Genomic DNA, 24,915 nt, shown 5'->3' with positions numbered 1-24,915 from the left:
TCTCTCAGAAAGCTAACAAAAGTTAAACGCTCAATACAAGAGCTTCGATTGGTAGATGTGTGGAGAACGTTACACCCAGTGGAGCGTGACTACACATACTTCTCCCCGGCTCACTCCTCGTACAGCCGCATAGACCTGTTTCTTGTGAGCCAAAAGGCTCTGACTTGGCAGATACAGGCCTCTATAGGCAGTATATCCTGGTCTGACCACGCTCCTATATTCCTGAGCCTTACTATCCCAGATGGGGCAGGGAGGCCGTGGTCTTGGCGGCTGAACGATAGTCTGCTTGGGGATCAGGGGTGCATGAAGGATCTACAGAACACGATTGATGAATTTTTAGAAATACACTCAGAAGACCCCACAGCCCTTCCCGTGCAGTGGGAGGCACTTAAATGTGTGTTGAGAGGGGTTTTGATCAAACATGGGGCTAGGCTTAAGAGAGAGAGAGCCCAAACCATTTTGTCCCTACTTCAGAATATTTCAGATCTGGAAAGGGCCCATAAGAAGACATTATCACCTTTGACACTGGCGGAGCTAGTCAAAAATAGAGAGGAGCTTAAATCGATTCTCGACCGACAGTATGAGCGACATAGGACTAGAATAAAAAGATTCCTCTATGAGTATGCAGATAAATGTGGTAGAACACTAGCTAGAATTCTACACCCTAGGGGAGACCCCAGCCACATTCCCATGATTAAACAAGCAGACGGCTCTTCGACTCAGAACCCAACTCTCATCGCGGAACAGTTCCAAAAGTATTATAGAGACCTATATAACATAAAGGGCAAATTTGGAGACATGCCACATGACGCATTAGAAAATAAAATAAACGACTACGTATCCAGAACGGCCCTACCGGTTATACCCAGCGCTGAGGTTGAAAATTTAGAGACGGACTTTACAGAAGCAAAAGTGGCATCTATCATTAAAGAATCTCCCTCAGGCAAAAGTCCGGGTCCAGATGGGTTCACCCCTAAATTTTATAAAATATTCCAAACTCAGCTATCCCCGTTCTTGACTAAAGTATTTAATTCCATCTCAGAAAATTCCCAATGGGTGGCGCAATCTCTCGAAGCCCATATATGTGTTATCCCCAAACCGGGGAAGGATCACATGTTAGTTACAAATTACAGACCCATTTCACTGATCAATCTAGACCTAAAACTTTTTTCCAAAGCCTTAGCCAACAGACTTGCTCCTTCCTTGCCCGGGATAATACACACAGATCAAGTGGGGTTCGTACAAGGTCGGGAGGCGCGTGACAATACCAACAAACTGTTCCTCCTGATGACCCGGTCGAGGGCTCATTCTCTTCCCATGTGTTTACTCTCAGTGGATGCGGAGAAGGCCTTTGACCGGGTCAGTTGGAATTTCATGATGGCCGCTCTAAAGCAGATGGGTTTGGGCAAAAATTTTTTAGATAGGATTGCGTCCCTTTATTCGAGACCCTCAGCAAAAGTTAGGACGGATGGGTTTCTGTCGTCATCGTTTCAGGTCCACAATGGAACAAGGCAAGGATGTCCATTGTCACCTCTGCTCTACGTCATTGTCATGGAGCATCTCGCGGTCGCCATAAGAAATAGTGCTAGTATCCATGGGATAGAGGCCGGGGGAGGGAATCGCAAGTTAGCTTTATTTGCTGACGACCTTCTCATGTTTATTTCCCAGCCACACATATCCTTCCCGTCTTTGCTCAAAGAGTTCGAGGAGTTTGGTAACTTAAGTAATTTTAAAGTGAACTTCTCTAAATCAGAGGCTATGAATGTGACCCTGTCGGCGGAAGATCTAGCCCGTACAACCCAAAATTTTCCCTTTAAGTGGCAACCGTCAGCTATAAAATATCTGGGGGTAGTTGTACCTCGGGTTCCAACAAAAATTATGCATCATAATTTTCTACCCCTGTTAGAGAGGACAATTAGGGATTTAAAGAAGTACGACAAAAAAAGACTATCGTGGTTTGGGCGTATCAACGCTATTAAAATGGATGTTCTTCCTAGGTTTCTTTTCTTGTTCCAAACGGTACCTATTCAGCTGCCGGGGAGTTACTTTTCCAAAATTCGGACGGCTTTGTCAAGGTTCGTTTGGGGGAATAGGAGACCTCGGACAAGCATAAAAACTCTTACCAGACACAAAAATAATGGAGGGGCAGGGCTCCCAAATTTCCAGTTATACTACAGGGCAACTATTCTAACGAGGATAATGGATTGGCACTTCCATAGGAACTCGAAACAATGGGTCGCGATCGAACAGGACGGATTGGGAGTCCCTTTGCACTTCCTCTCATGGATGGGAAAGGAGAGTAGGTCACAGATAGAGAAGGGAATGGAGTTTATTTGGACAGTGATGGGGACGTGGGACGGTGAGGTTAAGAGGGGTTCTCTCTCACAGGGGAGGGGTCCACTTACCCCCCTCTTTGGCAACCAGGAGTTCCCTCCGGGGCTTCATTCCAATAAATTTCTGGGATATGCTCGGGTGGAGGAAACTCGTTTTTTTCATGTGCTCCAGGGAAATACCCTGCCCCCTTATGCATCTCTACGGGCCACAGGGAGAGAGGTTTCCTGGATAGAATATATGCAGCTGAAATCGTTTCTATCCAACCAGGACAGGGAGAGGAAGTTGAGGACCCCCCCTACTCCATTTGAGAAATTGTTCTTGCAGGGTTCGTCACCTGGGCATGTCATCTCTCTTATTTATAAAATGCTGAACCAGAGAGACATGTCGGACAAACCCAAATTTGTCTATAGATGGGGAGAGGAACTGGGAGAGGACATTTCGGAGGACAGATGGAGCAGGGCGTTTCTGTGGACCCACAAACTTTCTCTGGCTTGTGCCGCCCAAGAGAAAAACTATAAAATTCTCACAAGGTGGTACCAATACCCGACCAAATTGCATGCTATCTTTCCCTCAGTGTCCGACATGTGCTGGAGATGTGGTACAGAAAAAGGGTCTATGTTACATATATGGTGGAGCTGTGCTAAATTGCAACCATTCTGGGACTCAGTGTTTTCTCTGTATAAAAAGATGAGTGGGGGTGAGGTGGAGAGATCTCCCCAGGTGGCCCTCCTCTCTATCCTCCCTGGTTCATTCAAGTCACAAAAGAGGGACCTGCTGCGATTTTGTTTAGCGGCAGCCCGTATAATTATTCCCAGATACTGGAAACAGACTAGATGCCCCACGTTAGCTGACTGGGTAGAGGAGATGGCAAACCTCCAGAGAATGGAGGAACTCACAGCTGAACTTAATGGGCTCACGGAAAAATTTATCACAGTGTGGGGACCGTGGATTACGTTCATGGAGTCTCCTGAGTTCACGGTGAGTCTGGCAGGTTATTTGGGATGAGAAATGGTGACATACCTTGTCTTCCCCTCTCCCCACACACTTTTTTCCCCCACCCCCTCTTTACCCTACTTTCTTCACTCTATTTGATTCCTTCTTTTCTAAGCTTATATCTGTTCTTTTTTTTTTTTTCTAGTTTTCTACTTTTTCTTAAATGTTTATTCAATAACTTAAAAGGGGATTGTTTTATGCTGAGAGTGGTCTTGTCAATTATCAGGAAGACATGTTTAGCTGGAACTCTGATTTCTAGTGTATGGATTGTCATGGAGTGTTAGCATAAGGATAGCTTATAGAGTTCCAATGAAATATACAATGTGATGTTATTTTTGTCATTCCGAAACTGAGAGATCACTGTTTATGTTTTATAATCTTTATAAATGTTCAAGATGTATGATTGATTTATAAACTTAATAATAAAACAGATTTGAAATAAAAGTCCAATTCATAATATAACCATTATAGAAAGGCCTCATCTACAGTCTGTCTGTTTTTATGTATAGAATACCTTACTCATTATAATCTATGGGTATTTTCACATGTCTCTGTTTTAAAAAAAACAACCTCCAAACAGACATCTGATTTTGATTGTATTTGTGGATCAAAATCACCGGGTTTGTGAAGAAAATCAGTATGTGGATGCTACAGTATTTTCATATCTCTACATACCAGTGCATATTGCATCTAGACATTATGAATCCTCTTCTGTTTTACTCACTGGCTGGATTTATGTATGGCTAGTGCTGATGCTCATACAACAGTCCTATCCCAGGATCACACCCGCAGAGACCACAAATCTCACAGGAGACGCTGATTCATGGATTATACATCTCGACGCCTGTTGAGGAGCAGACTGAGACCCAAGCTCCTGCTCCCTCCCTGTGTCTGCCCCAACAAAAACACAGAACACACAAACTCATTACAAATCAGACCGATTTTTTTTTTTTTATTTGTATTCTTAACGCCATCACAAATTTATCGTTTTCAACAACGTGAGATACATCAACTGATGATTGGAGTGAAGGTCCAGATATGTTATTTGGCCCCAAAGCAAAATGTGTAGCAGAAACCCCCATATTTTACGTGTCATTTGTAGTACTGGTTTTGTTAAATGATGGAGAAACATTAGACTCCAAGTGCCAGGTTGTCTGTACCCCTATAGTAAAACCCCTGGTAAGCAACAGTCAGGTATGCATTCAAAATTTCCAGAGAGGCTAATATATACTAACATTTGAATTGTTGAAATAGTGACTTAAAGCACACCAATCAGGATTTTCCTGTATAACCTAAAGCTAGTGCTATACTGGCACTATGATGCTGATTCTATACATACCTTTAGCTGTCAGCTCGGACATATAGGTTTTGAAACACAAGAAAGTAAAGTTTGTAAAATGAGCAGCTTTTTGAATGACAGCAGCTGCCGATCAGCTGATATCTGGGGTGGGCATTCATAGTGATTCCCGCCCCCCTACCTATCCATCCGCCCCTGTTATTTATGCTAATTCTATTATAGAAACGTTTTACTATCTGACTAGAAGGACCTGTGCTGATGCCATACCCATGTGACTAGGAGGGGCGGGACATCAGCCAACATAGCTGATACCAGGAAGCAACATTATTTTTCTGTTGGCGGAGGCCTCGTCCCTTCTGGTCACTTGAGTAAGACTTCAGCACAGGTCCTTCTAGTCACATAGTAAAATTATTCTATAATAGAATTATCATAAATAACAGACTGAGGATGGATAGGCAGGGTGTGGGAATCACTATGAATACCCACCCCAGATATCAGCTGATTGGCAGCTGCTGTAATTCAAAAAACTGCTCATTTTACAAACTTTACTTGTTTGTGTTTCAAAACCTTTGCATCCGAGCTGACAACTAAAGGTATCTATAGAATCAGCCTGATAGTGCCAGTAGAGCATTATATTGGAAAATCCTGGTGATTGGTGCGCTTTAAATCCCGCCCTTGGGATTGCCCAAAAACGCATGGGAGGATTAAAGCCTGCCCATTTTCAGAAATGCCTGAAATTGCCGTTATTCCTTTTAAAAATGAGGTATTCAGAGGTTACACTATAGGTTTTCAATTGGTGTCATATCCTTCTCTTGAGAGGTTATCTTAAATAGTATTGGCCTTCTCATATGACACAATTGATCTTTTGGACCCACTAAAGCTTCAGAGCCCGCATGTGACAACTTCGGTCGGCACCCAATATAATTACGCCCCTGCAGAGGACTTACCAGAGTGTCTTTCATTCTGGAGGACTTGACCTATCCGGCACCATACAGACAGTCTATTAATTTGAATGGGCACTATGTAATGCTAAAGAAATAGGAAAAAATTTGGACTGACTACAAAATAATATCCATGGTAGCAGAGAGATCTCACTACGACGCGTTTCTGGTGTTACTGCCCATAGTCAGAGTGTCACTCTATGACTATGGGCAGTTTAAGCCAGAAACGCGTCAGAGTAATATGTTCTCAGTGCTACCATGGATCTTACTATAATGGTATAAAGGATTTAAGATTTTATCTACACAGACAATCCGAATTTTAAATGACGTATGATGTACACCATTGGTTATCGGTCCAGACTGATGTCACCACCATAAGAGCGGTTCTTTACATTACATGGTGAGGCACTTTTTTCCCTCATCTTTTTTTCAATGCAGTGCTTAATATCCTCTCTGGTGGCGCTGGAAGGAAATGAAACAAGTACCACTAGGCATTCCCATAAGTTCCCTGCTGATTATTGGGGTTTCCAGCAAGAGGCACACTTTATGATCACTTTATTGTGAAGAGACTCTACCATGTAGATATTGTCCAGTGAGAACCCCATTATTATTATTGTTATTACATAGTAAACATTAATCTTTGTGGACAGAGTCAAGGGTGCGTGCTTTTAAAAGATTAAAACTACCTATAAATATAGCCTATTTACAATGGATCCACCATCGTTCTTCTGGATGGTAGATCAAGTTTGACCCTATCTGGGCGTCCATCATCAGCTCACAGTGTCATGAGCGGAATTCTTCAAGTCACACGTAAATCATTATAAAATATACAAGATTCGTTACTGGCCATATCTCATTGAAGGCCTCCCGCTGGACTGGTCCTAATAAATAATAAAAACCCATAACAGCTGGACAGATTTAGCAATAAAGAAAAAGAAATCTAAGATTTGACTTGCATTGTATCCACATCCAATTTATGCAGCAGCTTTTTAGATTTGAATCCATGTAGACCCCTATTTACGTTAATGATGGCCCTCCCGGGTCTTAGCAACAAAGGCCTTCTATGTGAGAACATCATATAGATTAAAGCTCCTTTTAAGCCACTGAAAGTCTGATGCACAAATTAATGTAAAGACACTTGTACAATGCCAAACATGTTTAAGAGCAATGTTCTCATGAACTGATTTATTGAAGATAAGGCAGTGAAAGTTTGGCTTAACTGAAGCATTCAAAGTCCATGGCAGAAAAAAAATAAAATAAAAGCACCATCTGGTTAATCCTCATGCCTATAGATCACCTGGGATCCAAACAGTGTCTAGCCTCTCAATGGCAGAGAAAGAGTTAATACAGCACCCTAGAGGTCCCCTGGGTGCAGCCAGTGCATGCCGATGCTTCCTTGGGCGTGGAGGTGTTCTCTGCCCATATCCCTCCACACCCAGTTTTATAGAGACATTCCCCCCATAACATAAGGAGACATTGCGGGAGGGGCAGCACCTAAAAAAATCCAAAACAGATTAACAGCAAAGTGGGTGTTACCTCCAATCACTCTGAAATCTAAAATTAGAGTTGAAAAGGAAATTTCTGAATAATCTATAATATTTAGTGCATGGACTTTTTTGTAGTTGTAATGCCTTATCTGATTTCGACATGACAAAACCTTTAAAGCCATTTTAGGCTTCCTGTGATCATCTAATACTGCAGAACTACAAGCCCTAACAGGGGTTCTCTTTTGCCATTTAACATCTGCTCTCCTACCATGCCGTGTCTACTGCTATGATCGTCTCTAGAATACCCTTGGCTCATTGTGCTTCTGCTGCGTCTACTGGCCCATCGCTACTTCTACAACATGGTATGTGGTAATATTAGAGGCAATGGTCTATCTACAAATAAATTAATACACAATAGATCCTACCACACACTACAAACACCGTTCTGTGGAGGATCTCATTCTGAATGACACCTCAAACTACAGAACCTTCTCAATTACTGGGAAAGGAGTCTCAGTTTGTATGAGTACTAGTACTTTCTTCTGGCTCCCTCTTGGCCTTAGTCTCTGTTGATCCGCGGGTATCTCCATCATGGGTCTTCAGGTGTTTTGTGAGATGATCACTCCTCATAAACACTCGGCTACAGGAAGGGCAAGGATATTTTTTTGCCCCTGTATGGGTCTGTAAGTGTCTTTGTAGCTCATCACTTCTAGTAAATCTCTTGCCACAGAACAACCAGTTACAAACAAAAGGACGATCTCCACTGTGCCAGCGCAAGTGAGCCTTTAGATGAGAAGTTTTGGCATATGCTTTTCCACAACCTGGAATGTGGCAGTTGTGCATGGTTTTTCGCTTTGTTACATCACCACTGGTACCAACACGCTCTGCTTCCTGGCAGTTGGGGCAACGACAGGCAGTTTGAGCAGCACTACGGGGCATCGCTCGCCTAGCAGTTTTTGGACGAGGAGAACCATCTGAGTTTTGTTCAGATGCATGAGAATCCATTGCTGCTTCCAAAGTTCCCATGAGATGAGGTGTGGGAGGCAACATGTGTGCTGGGGGTAGACAAAGCTCAGAGCCATATCCCCCTAAAGGGGCCTGGTGGGGTGAGGTTGTAGTAAAGCCTCCAGTTCCAGGCTGCATATCCATCCAACTGGAGCCAGCATGGAGATCCCACCATGAAGGAATGCCAGTCTCTTCACCAGGACCACCCGTGGATGGAGGCCTCATCCAGGATTCATATGGATGAGACATCTCAAAGGTTGGGTGCAGAAATTTGGTAAATGAGCTGTCAACAGATTCTCGGCCTGCAAATGTTTGACAGGGAAGTCGTACCGAGGAAAGAGAAGTGTATCTCTCAGAAGTAGTATAGGGTGGATCTTGGGGTGACTCCTGCTGAAGTGGTAGTCCTGGATCCGAGTCTGAGGGGATGGTATATGACTTAAGAGAGAGCTCAGAGGTGGCTGGTGATCCAGGAGCCTCAGATGGCTGGTTTCCCAAAGAGCTACATACAGCAGTCAGCATTGCAGAATAGGTTGTCCAGGCAAACGATAGCTGTGAAGATATCAAACGGAAAGATTTAGAAAGAAAGAATTACTATTCCACCTATGCAATAAATAGTAAATGTTCTACTTTGTGAACCGAAAACATAGCTAAGCACTCTTATACATGGATTATATTAAGTAGTGTATGAGCACATATAACCCATTGCTTCATCTTATAAGGGAACATCGTGTCCAGATGATTTTGTACTTATTAGACATTACTGCAGCTTTATTGCGATCAAGGTGGTAAAAATAGTCGCTTTACGCAGTAACTCACGCACATGAGGGAAGAAAGAATCAGGCCCTTTACAGCAGGACTTTTCATTCCAGAATCCTCAGTACTATGTGTGTTCACATGTCGGCTTTCATAGTAATGCCTTCCCCTAGTTTACTAATACAGCTCTCAACAGGTCTAAAAATGGCCAACTATGGGTGCAACATCTTACCCGGAGGAAGTGATTAAAATATCACAAAGGTGATAGTCATCTATTCAAAATTCATATGAAATGGTGAAAAGTAATAAGGCATATAATGTTCTGAAAATTAAAGGGATTGGCCATATTTTTCTTTTTCATCCAGAACTTGCTTTTATTAAATGTACTTCTGCTACCAAAGTTCTATGTACTGCATCGTCTTCGATCCTAGCATCTCTGCTTTTGGCCCACTGCTAAAAACAGGAAAGTGTTTCTCATATTGATACGTCATTAGTGCGGTGTGTTTGACAATGATGACATCCACACATAGGCAAAGTCTCCACAATTATTTTCTGCAACATTTCTGTACCTATTAGGTAAATTTTATTACATGTTTTTTTTTAATTGCGATTTTCAGTGAGTTTGTTTTCAAGCATTTTATGGGTATGTCACGTTTTAAATAAAGTTACTTCCTGTTATTTGGCTTTGACAAAACTTTATTGATACAGTCATGTATTGCTTATGTGGCGCCCTGGACTAGCCAGGTCGTCACAGGTAACACACACACACCCCCACCCCCACTAGACAGTTACATTAGCCAAACACAAAACCCTTGTTGCCTCCCTCCAGGGTCTGATGTCCACACCAAGTGGGGCGGAGCCAAGCGATTGGCTCCACACACCGAGGAGTTCACAGGCCTGGAGGCGGCAAAAGTGACAGATTGGTCTTGGAGGTTGAAGTGAGAGGAGTAAAGTGGAGAGTGTCTGGGTTTGTGGCCCAGGCTCTGACAACAAGGTTGGCAGACGGTGGTGGCTGTCTGCAGGAGTGGTGGATCGACGCGGAACCGTAGGGCCGGGGTCGGGCGGTGGCCTGCCGGTACCGACCGGGGAGCGAAGTGAAGCCAGCACACACAGGCAGGGCCATCGGACCCCGACTAAGCTTGGAGTCGCCGTCAACAGTCAAATCCGAGTTTGACAGGAACCCCAGGGGTTTCCTAACAACCAAAGACCCATTAGAAGTCAACCGTCCGCACCGTGAGGGTATACAGCTACCGCCAAAGGCTAGAGACCCAAGGGCCAGCGCCTGCGGGCAAACGGGCTCCTCCGGCATCCATACACCAGGGAGCGGACTACAGTTGGGGACTCATCGTAGTCAAGACATTACACAAAGGTGCAGGGAAAGACAGCCGCCATCACCCTGTCCGGGGAGGGACACTGCAGCCGGCTGCGGGACCCGTCCATCCAGCCGTTTGGTTTACCGGAGACTTTGTGCATCTCTTGCTGAGTGAGTACACCCATGCCATCCGGCACCGCGCCGCGCTGTCCCTGCAACCCTGCACTTCACCTACCCTGCCTCCCCGTCACACCACCGGGCCCCGGGACCACCAACCCCTACCCACGGAGGGGGAAAACAACATCCGAGCTGCTCCCTACCATCGCTCCCGGGATCCCCGTCACCAGCAGTGGTGGTGCCCATCTTCACCACAACCCGTGGGTGGCGTCACGGACTAAATCCCCAAAACAAACCAACCCCCTTTTCACTCACGGGCGAGGAACGCCGCTCGAGTCCCCGGATTCGGCCCACTGCTCGAGCCACCGAGCAGCAGCAGCGCCGGACCCGAGCGTTAGCGAGCGCAGCGCCCTGCTGCCCGCGACAATTTGGCGTCACAAACAGGAGTGAACCCATCTACTTACCAGTAGAAGTGCGCATTGTGGTCCCCGCAGGCGGCGTCCGGCCGAAAATTTTGAAGCGCCGCCATCTTTGGCGCGAAAATCTCCCGCTTGAGCGTCTTCCCCGAGCAGGGAAGGTGCAAACGCGAAGCTCCGCCCCCGAAAAGCGGAAGTGCTGAAGAGAACCAAGGGGGGGGGGGCGGGTGTGGGTCTGCTAATGTAGCCGAGGCTATAAAAGCGGGGACGCCAGGACTCTGCAAAGATACCCGGTTCCTGGAAGCAGCTTGCAACATGTCCACACCACCTGAGAGGCCTGAGTCTCCGGAGCCTGCCCCCGGGACGGCGGCTTGGCTGAATACCCAAGTGATGCTGTTGTGCTGTCGTAACAGGGCCCAAGTACAGGACCTGCTAGATCGCTGGACCGCTGAGATGGAGGAGCTGGCTGCGGTCGTGCGGGCGCATGAAATAGAGGCCATGCTTGAGGAGCTGGTGAGTGACCCACGCCCTTGTGTCCCTGAAGGACCGGCCGCTGCAGCTGAAGGACTCGGTCTACCCCTGGCCCCAGCAGGGCCCGCTCCATCGCCTGTGCTGGCCGCCGTACAGCCGCGCTCAGGCCGCCGTCCCCGATGGAGGTGGCGGAGTCCGTGTTGCCCCGCCAGGGTCCGGAGGCCCGAGAGGACGCCCGCCAACCAATAGGTGGAGCGGTTGACTTAGAAGAACCGATGGCGGGCCTCTGTACACCGGCCGGTGACGGGTCACTTGTCACTAAAGAACCACAAGTCTGGGCTCAGCTAGAAACCATTGCTGTCCTGCCAGGTCCCACCATTAGCCCCCTGGAGTCAGATGACAGCGGCTCGGGGGCTGACACAGAACCGGTCTCGGAGTCCAAGGAAGCGGGTGAGAGTCTTCCCAACGGCAGTGCGCCAGTAGCTTTCTATGTCCCGCGCGGCGGTGGGAACGGATACGGGCAGCCCTCTCCCACCAGGCCTGTCACCGACAGCGGAGGGCGAGGCCACCTCAAAGGAAGAGGTGGAATAGGCAGCGGTCCACCGTTGCATACAGTTATCCCCGTTGGGACCCCCAGCACCGTTGTTTAGGTGAGAGAATGACAATGAATCAAACCGAAAAATCATCTGATTGCCGTCCGAGAAGAGAACCGTCCCCGTTGGGACAGGAGTAGTCCTTGTTCAGTTAACACCCCCCCATACCCACATGAGAAACTGCTCATGGACACGGCCGAGAACTTGCAGGCCACCCACGAACTTGTGGGCTTGTAAATAGTGTTGTGGGATGGATACCGTTGCCGCCTCCGGAGAGGCAGATTGGAGGAAGGGCCCGCAGCAGAGGAGGCTGGGGTCTGGCCACCACCTGGACCGGTGACCATCCTCCGGGGGTCAGGGGTCCCCCTGGCCCCCTGGACGTGGGGTCCCCCGAAGTGACAGTCAGGTGCGAGTAACCGTACCCGTTCCCGCTCGGGCTGCCTGAACCTGGATTGGGGTCAAGGGGTGCTGCCCACTTCTTAGGGGCATCATCAGGGCTAGGTTGCTTGGGTGGGAGAGTGGAAGACATCCGTTCGTCTGTCATTATTAAAAATGTTTACATGTGCAACGTTTAAAGTGACCAGAAGAATGCTCATGTTTTATATGTTTACATGTTATTTATGTTTTTACAGTTGAAAAATAAAACCGGTGATTGACGGGAAGCCCGCGGACGGTCTGCATTTCACCAAGGGGGAATGTGGCGCCCTGGACTAGCCAGGTCGTCACAGGTAACACACACACACCCCCACCCCCACTAGACAGTTACATTAGCCAAACACAAAACCCTTGTTGCCTCCCTCCAGGGTCTGATGTCCACACTAGGTGGGGCGGAGCCAAGCGGTTGGCCCCACCCATCGAGGAGTTCACAGGCCTGGAGGCATGAAAAGTGACAGATTGGTCTTGGAGGTTGAAGTGAGAGGAGTAAAGTGGAGAGTGTCTGGGTTTGTGGCCCAGGCACTGACAACAAGGTTGGCAGCCGGTGGTGGCCGTCTGCAGGAGTGGTAGATCAACGTGGAACCGTAGGGCCGGGGTCGGGGGATGGCCTGCTGGTACCGACTGGGGAGCAAAGTGAAGCCAGCACACACAGGCAGGGCCATCGGACCCCGACTAGGCTTGGAGTCGCCGTCAACAGTCAAATCCAAGTGTGACAGGAACCCCAGGGGTTTCCTAACAACCAAAGACCCGTTAGAAGGCAACCGTCCGCACCGTGAGAGTATACAGCTACTGCCAAAGGCTAGAGACCGAAGGGCCAGCGCCTGCGGGCAAATGGGCTCCTCCGGCATCCATACACCGGGGAGCGGACAACCGTTGGGGACCCATTGTAGTCAAGACATTACACAAAGGTGCAGGGAAAGACAGCCGCCATCACCTGTCCGGGGAGGGACACTGCAGCCGGCTGCGGGACCCGTCCATCCAGCCGTTTGGTTTACCGGAGACTTTGTGCATCTCTTGCTGAGTGAGTACAACCGTGCCATCCGGCACCGCGCCGTGCTGTCCCTGCATCCCTGCACCTCACCTACCCTGCCTCCCCGTCACACCACCGGGCCCCGGGACCACCATCCCCTACCCACGGAGGGGGGAAACAACATCCCAGCTGCTCCCTACCATAGCTCCCGGGATCCCCGTCACCAGCAGCGGTGGTGCACATCTTCACCACAACCCGTGGGTGGCGTCACAGACTAAATCCCCAAAACAAACCAACCCCCTTTTCACTCACTCACCGCTCGAGTCCCCGGATCTGGCCCACCGCTATAGCCACCGAGCAGCAGCAGCAGCGCCGGACCCGAGAATTAGCGAGCGCAGCGCCCCGTCGCCCGCGACACTTACATGCGTTTTTAGTGCATTACTACAGCTGAAAGCACCAAAAATGCATGTGTGTATTACCTGTGTATTTTCCACATCTAATGCAAGTTTATGGGGTAAATCCAAACATAAAACTCAGCGTATTCGCAAGAGAAAATGACATGTTGAAGATTTAAAAAAAAAAAATGCAGCATAATAAAAAGCATAAAGGCATGAGATTTCTATAAATCCTATCCACTTTGCTAGAAGTGTAAAGCTGTTGCATTAAAAAAAAAAATACTCATCGAGGATACTCAAAGGGTTATTTCCATCTCCAAGATCCTATCCCTTTATGTAGTAGGAGTAATAATAATGTTAGCAAATACTTCCAATTAGAAATGTAGTTTAGTTTTCCTGATATGGCCATGTCTCTTACCTCATGTGCAGGGCATTTTAGCTTAGGTATCCATGGTTATGACAATTCAAAAAGTGACAATTGCTTGTGGTCGTAACCATGGATACCTAAGCTAAAATGCCCTGCACATGAGGTAAGAAAAATGACTATATCAGGAGAACTGTACTACATTTCTAATTGGAAGCATTTGATGATAATAATAATAATAATAATAATAATAATCTAAAGTAAAAATTAAAAAAAAAAAATTAAAATATAAAGCTGAGTGAATGTATGTATGGGTGTATGTAGGTCTGCTAAAGGAATCCGCACCGTCGCATTTACAATCATGACATTTTGCACAGACACCTCATTTGAGTCAGGGAACGTCATAGACTATGTTTTGATGGGAACAATTAACCCTGCGCTTTATAGTTACTCTCCAAAAAACCTGCCTCCATTAAAATCAATGGAGCTAGAAGCTACAGATCATTAATAGGTGGTGTGATTGGTTGCTATAGGCAACAAAGGATATTCTGAGTATAAGAAGCTTATGAGAGGTAATATGATTTCTGTGGAGAGACGGATAGAGAGAAAGACAGACAGACAAGCAAAGAGACATAGGCACAGAGACAGAAAGAGGCAGACAGGGAAAGAGACAAACAGACAGACAGGGAGAGAGACAGACAGGGAGAGAGACAGACAAGGAGAGAGATAGACAGGGAGAAAGAGAGATAGACAGACAGGGAGAGAGACAGACAGGCAGAGAGACAGATACAGAGACTGATACAGAGACTGATACGGCTAGAGACAGACCCACAGATAGACAGACAGGGAAAGAGACAGACTGAGAGACAGACAGACTGAGAGACAGACAGACAGAGATACAGCGACTGACAGGGAAAGAGACTGACAGGGAAAGAGACTGACAGGGAAAGAGACTGACAGGGAAAGAGACAGACAGACAGAGACTAGGAGAGCAGAAGCGAGAAAGAGAGGCAGTTACTATCCCGGTCAATGCCGGATACTAAACCTAGTAATATAATATTATTATTACTAAAACTACTACATAATGGGGTAGGAACTTAGAGATGGGAATAACTATTTAACCTGAATTCTCTCAAGCTCAGAGATGAAAAAGTGTAGACGCCAGCAACAAGGGTGGAAAAGTATATTGCTGAGTTTTGGTAGCAGAAGTACACTTAAAGTGAAGATGACGCTTTTTTATTTTTGTATTAATAGTGATTATGGAATCAATTATTATTAATACAAAGTTAAATTCAATATTTTTTATTTAATTCTATTTTTACTGAAACACTGGGGGCTGCCATCTTGGAGTAACGACAGTTACTCACCTCATTTATGGCAGCTCTCTGTGCATTGGATCTGATAGACGGGCTCCGACCCTATACTAACTATATAACACAGACTGCTTCTGCATTTTAATGCACACCTGAAACACACTGCTTCTTTGTGTAGCATCATGTGAAAGTCAAAAGAAATCAGCCAAGATCTCAGGAAGAGAATTGTGGACTTGCACATGTCTGGTTCATCTGATGCATCCACGAGGTCGGGGGTTACCCATTATTAGGCCGTGGTTCTTCTCCTGGGTCACCGCAGTGGCCTCGCCCAGTTCCGTGACCCCGGCGGTGTCAATAAAGGTGGGGATGGGAATGAAGGGAGTAGTTATTCGTTACGCCACCTGTGGTGCATGGCCAATATTAACCGCCGCTGCAGGAGGTCTCTCTTCTGGGGCTGATGGTGATGCAGCTTGGGTGTCGCAGCTCTCCACAGGTAGAGCTAGGCCCCAGGGAGGATGCTGGTGGTAGTCGTCGCCCATGGCAGAGGGGTGCGAGGTTGCGAGCGCCAGCAGTGATGGGACAACACAGAGGGTGCAGTTTAAGTTCTTTTACTCACTGAAAACACACTGCCGTTGGAGTGCTGGGCTACTCTGTGATGGGCTTCAGCTGATCCCGGATATTTCGGAGGTCGCGGACGGTGCTTTCCTTCTGTGTATCCCCTTTCGACGGTTTCCCTCCACCCCAGCTCCTGGGCTGTGGAACGGGTCACAGGTGCCTTTTGCACTCCCCGCGAACCCTGGGATAACACTTCTTTCCTAAGAACCCGGGTCAAGCCTCCAGCTCCAGACCACGGGCCCCGAACTGTCCATGTCTTTGCTAGCTTGTTCCTGAGTTCGACCTCACTCGGACGCTGTCCGGTGCTAACTGTCTGTTGTGTGTGAGATGGCTCCTAACTTCCCCCTGTGGATGCCCCGCTTCCCTGGTTCCTGAACTTTTGGGCAAGAGGTCCCATACCTCATGATGGCCACCCCTGGCACCTACCCTAGCCCAGTCCCAGTGGAAGAGCTGCCATGTTATGTGTTGAATGAGTGTTTTAGTTGTGGTTACCGGTGATGACCTCCTCTGTATCCGAGAAGAATACTACACCTCATGGGAGGCGCAGTACCCTGTGGCGCCTGACGCCTCAGGGACGCCACACATCCTTGGGTGCAATTTCCAGATACCTAAAGATGCCTCGTTCATCTGTACTAACAATTACACAAGTACAAAGAGGAAGGAGAAGGATTCGGTGTACCAGAGATAATCAGGCTTTGGTCATACATGTGTACATCAACCCTAGTACAAAAGGAAAAGACCTTGTGAAGATGCTGGTGGAAGCTTGTAAAATTGGGTCATTATCCATAGTGAAAAGAGTACTGTATCAACATGGGCTAAAAGATTACTCTGCCAGAAAAAAAAGCCATTACTCCAAAAGAAACATAAAAAGCCAGATTAATGTTTGCAAATACACAGAGACCTTAATTTTTGGAGACATGTCCTGTGGTCTGACAAAAATTAAAATTGAACTGTTTGGTCATAATGACCATCGTTACGTTTGGAAGAAAAAGGGAGAAACTTTGAAGCCTTAGAACACCATCCCAACTGTGAAACACGGAAGTGGCAGCATCATGTTGTGGGGTTATTTTGCTGCAGGAGGGACTCGTGCACTTCACAAAATAGATGGCATCATGAAGAAGGGATTGTGGCAATACTGAAGCAACATCTCAAGACATCAGCCAGGAGCTTAAAAGTTGAGCGGAAATGGGTCTTCCAAATGGACAATGACCTGAAGCATACTGCCAAACTGGTTGCAAAGTGACTCAAGGTTATCAAAGTCAATGTTTTGGAGTGGCCATCAGAAAGCCCTCATCTCAATCCTATTGAAAATTTATGGGCAAAGCTGAAAAGGCAGCTATGAGCAAGGCGACCCACAAACATGGTATGTCATGCTTTAAGTAAACCTGTGTTGTTTAGGATTCTTCCTGATATTTGGCGCCAACAAAACTTTATCGAATTACTTAGATGCAATTTCATGCGTTTTTGCTATGGAAACACACCACAAAAGCATGTGCGTTTTTTTTTTACCTTATCTAATGCAAGTCTATGGGGAAAAAAAAAAATCTGTATATAAAATTCAGAGTACCCGCAAGAGAAATTGACATGCTGTAGATTTGAAAAAACGTACCACAGGTCAGTTTACTCTGAGTAAAAAAAGCACAGTCGGCAAGAGATTTCTATAAATCCCATCCTCTTTGCTAGTATTATAAGATGCTGAATTTTTAAAACAGCAAAATTACAAAGTGACAAAACCTCACCAAATGCTCATCATGGGAAAGTAGCCTTATAAGCACACAAAATTGCATAAAGAACATTAAAAAAAACAAACCATATTTTTATTTAACCAACCCCTTTAAAAGTAAGGGGTACTTTGCACACTACGACATCGCAGCTGCGATGTCGGTGGGGTCAAATCGAAAGTGACGCACATCCGGCATCGCTGTCGACATCGTAGTGTGTAAATCGTTTTGGATACGATTAACGAGCGCAAAAGCGTCGAAATCGTATGATCGGTGTAGCGTCGGTTATTTCCATAATTTCGGAAGGACCGATGTTACGATGTTGTTCCTCATTCCTGCGGCAGCACACATCGCTGTGTGTGAAGCCGCAGGAGCGAGGAACATCGCCTTACCTGCGTCCCGGCTGCAATGAGGAAGGAAGGAGGTGGGCGGGATGTTTACGTCTCGCTCATTTCCGCCCCCCTGCTTCTATTGGCCGACTGCCGTGTGACGTCGCTGTGACGCCGCACGACCCGCACCCTTAGTAAGGAGGCGGTTCGCCGGCCAGAGCGACGTCGCAGGGCAGGTCAGTGCATGTGAATCTGCCGTAGCGATAATATTTGCTACGGCAGCTATCACAAGATATCGCATGTGCGACGGGGGCGGGGACTATCGCGCTCGGCATCGCAAGCATCGGCTTGCGATGTCATAGTGTGCAAAGTACCCCTAAGACTGGTGCAGCAAATTTCCATTAGCACATATTCCCATAACGCATTTATTCGTATTTGTCCTTTTAACTTTCGTTTATTTTTGTGTGTAGTGGAACCCATCTCCGCCCATATCCGTGGGGTGTAACATGGGTTGCCAGCACCTGGAGTGAGGCTAGTATTTTTTGCCCCTAAGTGAAGGGCAGTTAGCCATCCATGACTCCTTTCCACCAGCCTATCATTGCCGATAATGATGATTTTGGCAGATAACTAGAACGAATATTTTCATGAACATTCATTTGTACATTATCAGCTATTCTAAATGGCCCATTATCCAACTAAGTTTAACAATATCCTCTATTTCCTTTCATACTGATTAAAGGTAACCTGTCACCAGGTTTTCCCTTACGTGCTGTGGCCACTACCAGTGAACCCAGAATTCTGTATATAAAAGCCCAGGCCACTGTATAACATAAAAAACACCCTTATAATTCTCACCTAGGGTGCGGTCCAGTCCAATGGGTGTCGCTGCTATCGGTCTGGTGCCTCCTCCATCTTGTGAGATCACCGTCTTCTTGCCCAGCCCCATGTGCATGACGCATACTGCCTCATTCACAGAGAGGCCTCCATTGTGGTCCTGTGCATGCACACTTTGATCTGCCCTACTGAGTGCAGAGCGAAGTACTGTAATGCGCAGGCGTAAGAAAAGGTCAACGACCGCCCGCGCATGCGCACTACAGTACTTTGATCTGTCCTCAGCCGGAATGCTGTATATAAGGGTGGTGGCCACAGTTCATCAGGAAAAAAACCTGGTGACAGGTTCCCTTTAACTGCAACCCTCTTCTCCCTGTTCTACCATGTTCTATAGAAGCTGTATTCTGTTATAATGGTTGTTCTGAACTTAGATAATTTATTGCATACTGTGGAACCTTCTACATTGGCTATAAATAAAAGGTCTGAACTTTTCAATATTGAAACAGGAGAGCCTGTACTACCTTTCAATTTAGATGTAATAGAACTTCTACCCTCCCTTGCGCCAAATATACGTGTATCTGCCTTTACGTCTAGATCTTGCCCCCACTAGGGTCAGAATACTGTTGTTCTGTTCTGGGTAACTAATGACCTCATACACAGACTAATATCAGCCGAACCTGCCAAAATTGACGAGTTCAGCCAGGAGTAATCTGTATGGGGGGCCCTAACAGAGGATTATCAGGGAAATAAGGATTTGGCATATCCAACTATTTGTTCTGAAAGAGATGAGATGCCACCAGAGATGCCTAGCAGCTGCTCTTCAATAGAGAAGAAAGTAGCGCTCAGATGAGCAAGCGCTTCTGTGTAAGGGAGCGTTGCGGAGCTAGCTATCGGTGGGATGGTGGTTTGGCCAATTGTTCAGCCGGTAGCTATCTAAAATGTGTAGGGGGATTAACCTATGGATCCAGGATCTTTTAGCTTGTAAATTGCCACATCAGGATCCAACATCACCCACCATGATTAGAGGTTTTCAGATATACAAAGGAAATGTAAATACAGTTTATCTTTCATCCTAAATAACCTGGGAGCCAGCAGCTGTAATAAAGGGCTGCTGCATGCAAATTACAGTAATTATTGTCTGAGTCCTAACAAGCACTGGAGGCAGAGAGAGACCCCAAGGATAGAAGGGTCAGAAAGTCTGGGGAGCAGACACTTAACCCATGCAATGCTGAAAATTCTTAATTGTGATAACTTTCATATTAGAAAGAACCTGCCACTTGTCTATTTAAAGGGAAATTGTCTATTGATTCATTTTACCTAAACCCAGGGAATGAATCAGAGCCTGGCTTCAGGATTGCAAGCAGGCATGTTTTACAAAACATAGTTTTAGAAAACAGTTTGAAGAGCCAGCCAGGGACTATAAGAAGAAAGGTGACTAGTCGGGCTCCAACCCTGAATAGCTTCTCAATGTGATTGACAGGTCTCTCCCCATTTACACAAATGAGGGAGACCTATCAAATAGAGAGGTGTGGGATTTCATCGCTCCTTACTGTCCCAGACTGGCTCTTGGAGCTATGTTGTCTCTGAAACGCCAAAGTGTTTCAGAGTAAAACATACCTGGCTCTAATTTATGCTACCTTTGGTTTGGGCAGTATGTCAATACATTGACCACTTAGTGTTGCTGTAGCGCCCCACGGGGCAGGTGTTTTAACCTACTCATTGCCGGGCCAGGGTGCAAATCCTCTGCGTTGTCACGGGGACTCCTGGCCCGGTTCCATTGCCCCGAGGCGTACAGGAATGAGGATAGGAGGGTGGCGGGGAGGATGGAGGTAGTAGTTGGAGGTTAGGAAAGTCTTTTAAGGTGATCGTGACGCCACCTGTGGTACGCGGCCAGGGATGGGCTGCCGCTACAGGGTCTCTCACCAGGCCAGATGTCGGGGTGCAACCGGGATGGTGTCGCTCCCCACAGGCGGAGCGGGATTACTCCGGGAGGATGGCGGGGGTGGTGGTAGTCCCCGTTGGCACCGCAGTGCTGGGCGTCGCCGCCGGCAAAGGAGAGGCACAGACAGGGTCTGCGGTTCCAGGTCTTTTTACTCACAAGTCTTTCAGACGCTGCCCAGGGTACCATTCTCTGCCACGATGGGATCCAGCCGATCCCGGATCCGTGAAAGGTCAAGTCCGGTGTGTGTGTCAGCCTATGACCCCTTTCCTCCTTTGATGCACTAAGTATCGGACCCCCGTGGCGTGAAGCACTTGAGGGTCCCAGTGTCAATAAAGTGTCCCATTCTGTATGCTGGTAGCACGGTTCCGTTATGGGGCCAGTCTTCAACCCCGGATCCTGTATGCTATTTGCTGCAGACTCGTGGGACAGGTCCGGTGACTGTTCTAGCCGTTCCCCGCGACACTTGCAGAGTTGGTAGGTAATGTGAAGTATATCTGCCCTAGGATTCTGTATCCCGACAGCGCCAGTCCTGTGGAAGCAGCTGCCCTGCTTCTCCCCAGTGACTGTGTTGCACACCTTGGCACACAGAGCCGCTCGCGGCACGTCCGCTCTGCTCTGTGTCTGAAGCTCAACTCCCTCTGTAGTTGTGTTGTGTGTTCTGAGCTGTTGCCCCCAGCCTCTGCCACCGGCTGGTTCACTACTCTCACTAGGTCAACCTGCTCTTCCCACTGTGTGCTGCTGACTCCCCCTGGTGGTTGCTTCTCCCTGACCCTGAGTCCCCAGTCCAGTGGATCTGGGAAGCCCCTGGTGCGGTGGCATCCTGTAAACCCACCGCTGTAGTGACCCCCTACTGTGATCCGACCCTGGCCTGGTCCCCATTGGGGAGGGCAACCCAGTGTTACTGTATGTTTGTGTGGTGGAAACCGGCACCGACCTTCCCTGGATCTTTAATAAGTACTACACCTTAATGGGGGTGCAGTACCCTGTGGCACCTGCAGCCTCAGGGGTGCCACATTGCCATTCCCTTGAAAAAGGTGTGTGCCTGCAAACTCTGACACTGACAGCACTGTTTGGACATTGAATGTGTGGAGGGACAACCACCTTCTTCAACTAGTAACACCCAGTTGTCCATTTATTCATACATTACTAGCAGGCATAGCAGATAAATGGAACAAAAAACTGCTAAAAAATATGATCCATAAAATTGTTGTGGTGTGGAGCACACGTTTACCATCCATGGCATCAGACCGCACAGCTGTCATGGCGGGGTGAAGAGGAGCTGCTATGGGGCTCATGAGTCAAGGGGTTCATCGTCTGTTTTAACCCTATTTGCATCCTCAGGATCCAAATATTGTTGAACAGAATGGCGGTTGGTTCCCTGCTGCCCAATCATTTTGTGTATCTCACATAGGCACGCTGATATAATTAGATTGTGCCTGCTGTGTGGAGCCTCAGTCCACACATTTTTCATAGATTGGAGCAGTGCACTGGGGAAGGTGATTTAGATATCAGTACTTTTAAAGGTTTGTGGAGCAGATGATGCTGTTTGAGAATCTGTGTCAACATCATAATGGAATCCATTTCAAAGGAATCTGTGGGAGCCATCATACAGTGGGGGCAGCTAAGGGGGTCATGATGCTGTGTGTGGCCATCATAATGTGTTGGAGCTATCATATAAAGTATGGTTCATTGTACTGCGTGTGGGCCATTATACTCTGTGTGGGGAAGTTGGAGCCATATTACTGTGTGGTGGGCACTGTGAAGGCATCATAATTTGCTGAAGGCACTGTGGGGTGGACTGTGTGGGTGTCACATGGTGTTTGGCTCTAAACTCCTCATAACTCGAGTTATGACAGCATCTGACGCTGTTCACACTGCAGAATTGGACTATCCATACTATGCCTCCTTTGATGCTTCTGAGTTACACAGACAGGCTCGGGTGTTAACAAGCTGTATTCCCATTAGTGATCGGGCTTGCAGAGGTTAATTTCTGCTAGCCTGCTGGTTATCTCTTGGATCACAAGTTGTGGGAGGCCTATCACAGTTACTTCCCGCCTTTTTAAGATGGTGGAGCTTGTCTTCCCATGCCGACTATTGCTTTTGCTAAACCAGTCCATGTGCTGCTGTATCCCAGTCCTGCTGGTGATTATATTACTTTGTGTATTGAGTTGTTGTGGAGTTCTCCTGTTGTCTTGTTGCTTCCTCCTAAGCTCTTGTTGTCTTATACCTCTGTGTGTGTGTGTGTGTGTGCGCGCGCGCTGTGAGATAGAGATTTGGTTTCCCCTGTTTGTCCACTTCTGTTGGCTTTATCACTCCTGCCCCGGCCCTACCCAGGGGTTGAAGGGGGGGTAGGGAGTGTAAGATCAGGGCAAGGAAGGCAGCCCAGATAGGCTCACCTTCAGAGGTAACTCTGGGATTAGGGATAGCTAGGGTCCGCTAGCCTGAGGGCCAGTCTAGGAGCTCCAGTCCCCTGCTCTACACCTACACTGTTACAGTGGTGAAAATTTACTTTGGGGATATCATGTGTGTGTTCGTAGGGGAATCATTATTCATAATGGCCATGAAAAGGGGTATTACAATGGATGAGAAAACGAAAGGGCTTAAGTTTGGGAATAATTGTGTATGTGCTGCCGTACATGTCCTTTCTGCTTTTAAAAATTTTGAGGTATTACTCCACCTAATAGATTTTTTTTTGGGGGGGGGGAGTAGTGTCAGACGATTACAATTTAAATTCTGCTGCGACGCCCTGGCCTACCAGGTCGTCACAGGGTATTGTGCAATCTGCCCTTCTGCACAGTATCCAATCCTCCTTGGTTACGGATCCTTGTCCTTTGGTGTTGCTAAGAGCTAAGCCAGTCAAAACCCTAGGAACACTTTACACCACACCCACCAGACACACCATTGGGGGCCAGAAGGGAATAGGGCCGCCCACTTGGGGGGTTGGTAGGGGAAGGTGAAAAAGTGAAAGGAGAACTGAAAAAGGAGTGGAAGGAGTAGAAGGTTGAGTGGTGACTCTCGAAGGGAGAGGTCACAGGTCAGGAGCAGGGCTCCTTGAGTCTACTAGGTGGCAAACGTTGGTCTAGGCCTGGTAGGAGCTGGAACCTCGATCGCAGGGGATCGTGTCAAGGGGCACGGATTGCCGAGGAACAAGCTCACTCCGTTAGCTATGCGGGTGAGCGGGACCCGACTAGTTCCACAGTATAGGGTCCAAACAGTGAACAAGGTGCCACGGAAAAGGCCACAGGCTAACAAGCAACACCAAGGGCACGGATCCAAGCGTGCTCCCTCCTTGCTGCAGCAGTGCTCAGAATTCTGGTTTACAAGCTGTCGGTGTCAGTATTCTTGGACTGAGTGAGTACGCAGAAACCCTTCCTTTTCCCAACGGCACCCCACTCCTGCACCACCAACACCGGGCCCCGGGGCACAAACCCCCTACCCACGGAGGGGTTAAACACCTTGCTGCCGTACCATCGCCACCGGGCTCCCCCTTTCCCCAACAGCAGCGGTGGTACTCCACCTTTCCACGCACCGTGGTGGCGTCACGAACTTCTAACTCCCCTGTACATACTCCCCCTTCCAAACTCGAGTGTCCGCACGAACCCCCTGGTACGGAGACCCCTCGAGCCACCGCGGTTCCGGATCCGAGCAGCTCGGCCGCTGGCACGGGGGCGGTACACTGCAACTGGCCCATATTATTTATATGTGTGCCCCCCCTATGGGGCAATACAATTATTTCATAAAACAGAAGAGATACAGTAAGGAGGTGAAAGATCCTCTTTACATATGAAACACAAAATACAGTTAGGTCCAGAAATATTTGGACAGTGACACAATTTTCGCGAGTTGGGCTCTGTATGCCACCACATTGGATTTGAAATGAAACCTCTACAACAGAATTCAAGTGCAGATTGTAACGTTTAATTTGTAGGTTTGAATAAAAATATCTGATAGAAATTGTAGGAATTGTACACATTTCTTTACAAACACTCCACATTTTAGGAGGTCAAAAGTAATTGGACAAATAAACCAAACCCAAACAAAATATTTTTATTTTCAATATTTTGTTGCGAATCCTTTGGAGGCAATCACTGCCTTAAGTCTGGAACCCATGGACATCACCAAACGCTGGGTTTCCTCCTTCTTAATGCTTTGCCAGGCCTTTACAGCCGCAGCCTTCAGGTCTTGCTTGTTTGTGGGTCTTTCCGTCTTAAGTCTGGATTTGAGCAAGTGAAATGCATGCTCAATTGGGTTAAGATCTGGTGATTGACTTGGCCATTGCAG

The 24,915-nt window shown here is 47.4% G+C and overlaps 1 protein-coding gene across 1 annotated transcript in view; it reads right to left on the bottom strand.

Moving 5' to 3' along the window:
* Positions 1 to 5,181: 5,181 nt before the first annotated feature.
* Positions 5,182 to 24,915, bottom strand: part of SP6 (Sp6 transcription factor) — a 38,871-nt gene continuing 19,137 nt past the window's right edge. The window contains exon 2 of the mRNA XM_075347648.1: positions 5,182 to 8,606. Within this exon, the coding sequence (XP_075203763.1) occupies positions 7,566 to 8,576 (1,011 nt within the window). The 5' untranslated portion in view covers positions 8,577 to 8,606 and the 3' untranslated portion in view covers positions 5,182 to 7,565. The remainder of the gene's footprint in view (positions 8,607 to 24,915) is intronic.

This window comes from Anomaloglossus baeobatrachus, chromosome 5, assembly GCF_048569485.1.
Source record: "Anomaloglossus baeobatrachus isolate aAnoBae1 chromosome 5, aAnoBae1.hap1, whole genome shotgun sequence".
In the NCBI taxonomy this organism is placed as follows: domain Eukaryota; kingdom Metazoa; phylum Chordata; class Amphibia; order Anura; family Aromobatidae; genus Anomaloglossus; species Anomaloglossus baeobatrachus.
Note: the sequence above shows the minus strand (reverse complement) of the source record. Positions and strands in the feature narration are given on the sequence as shown.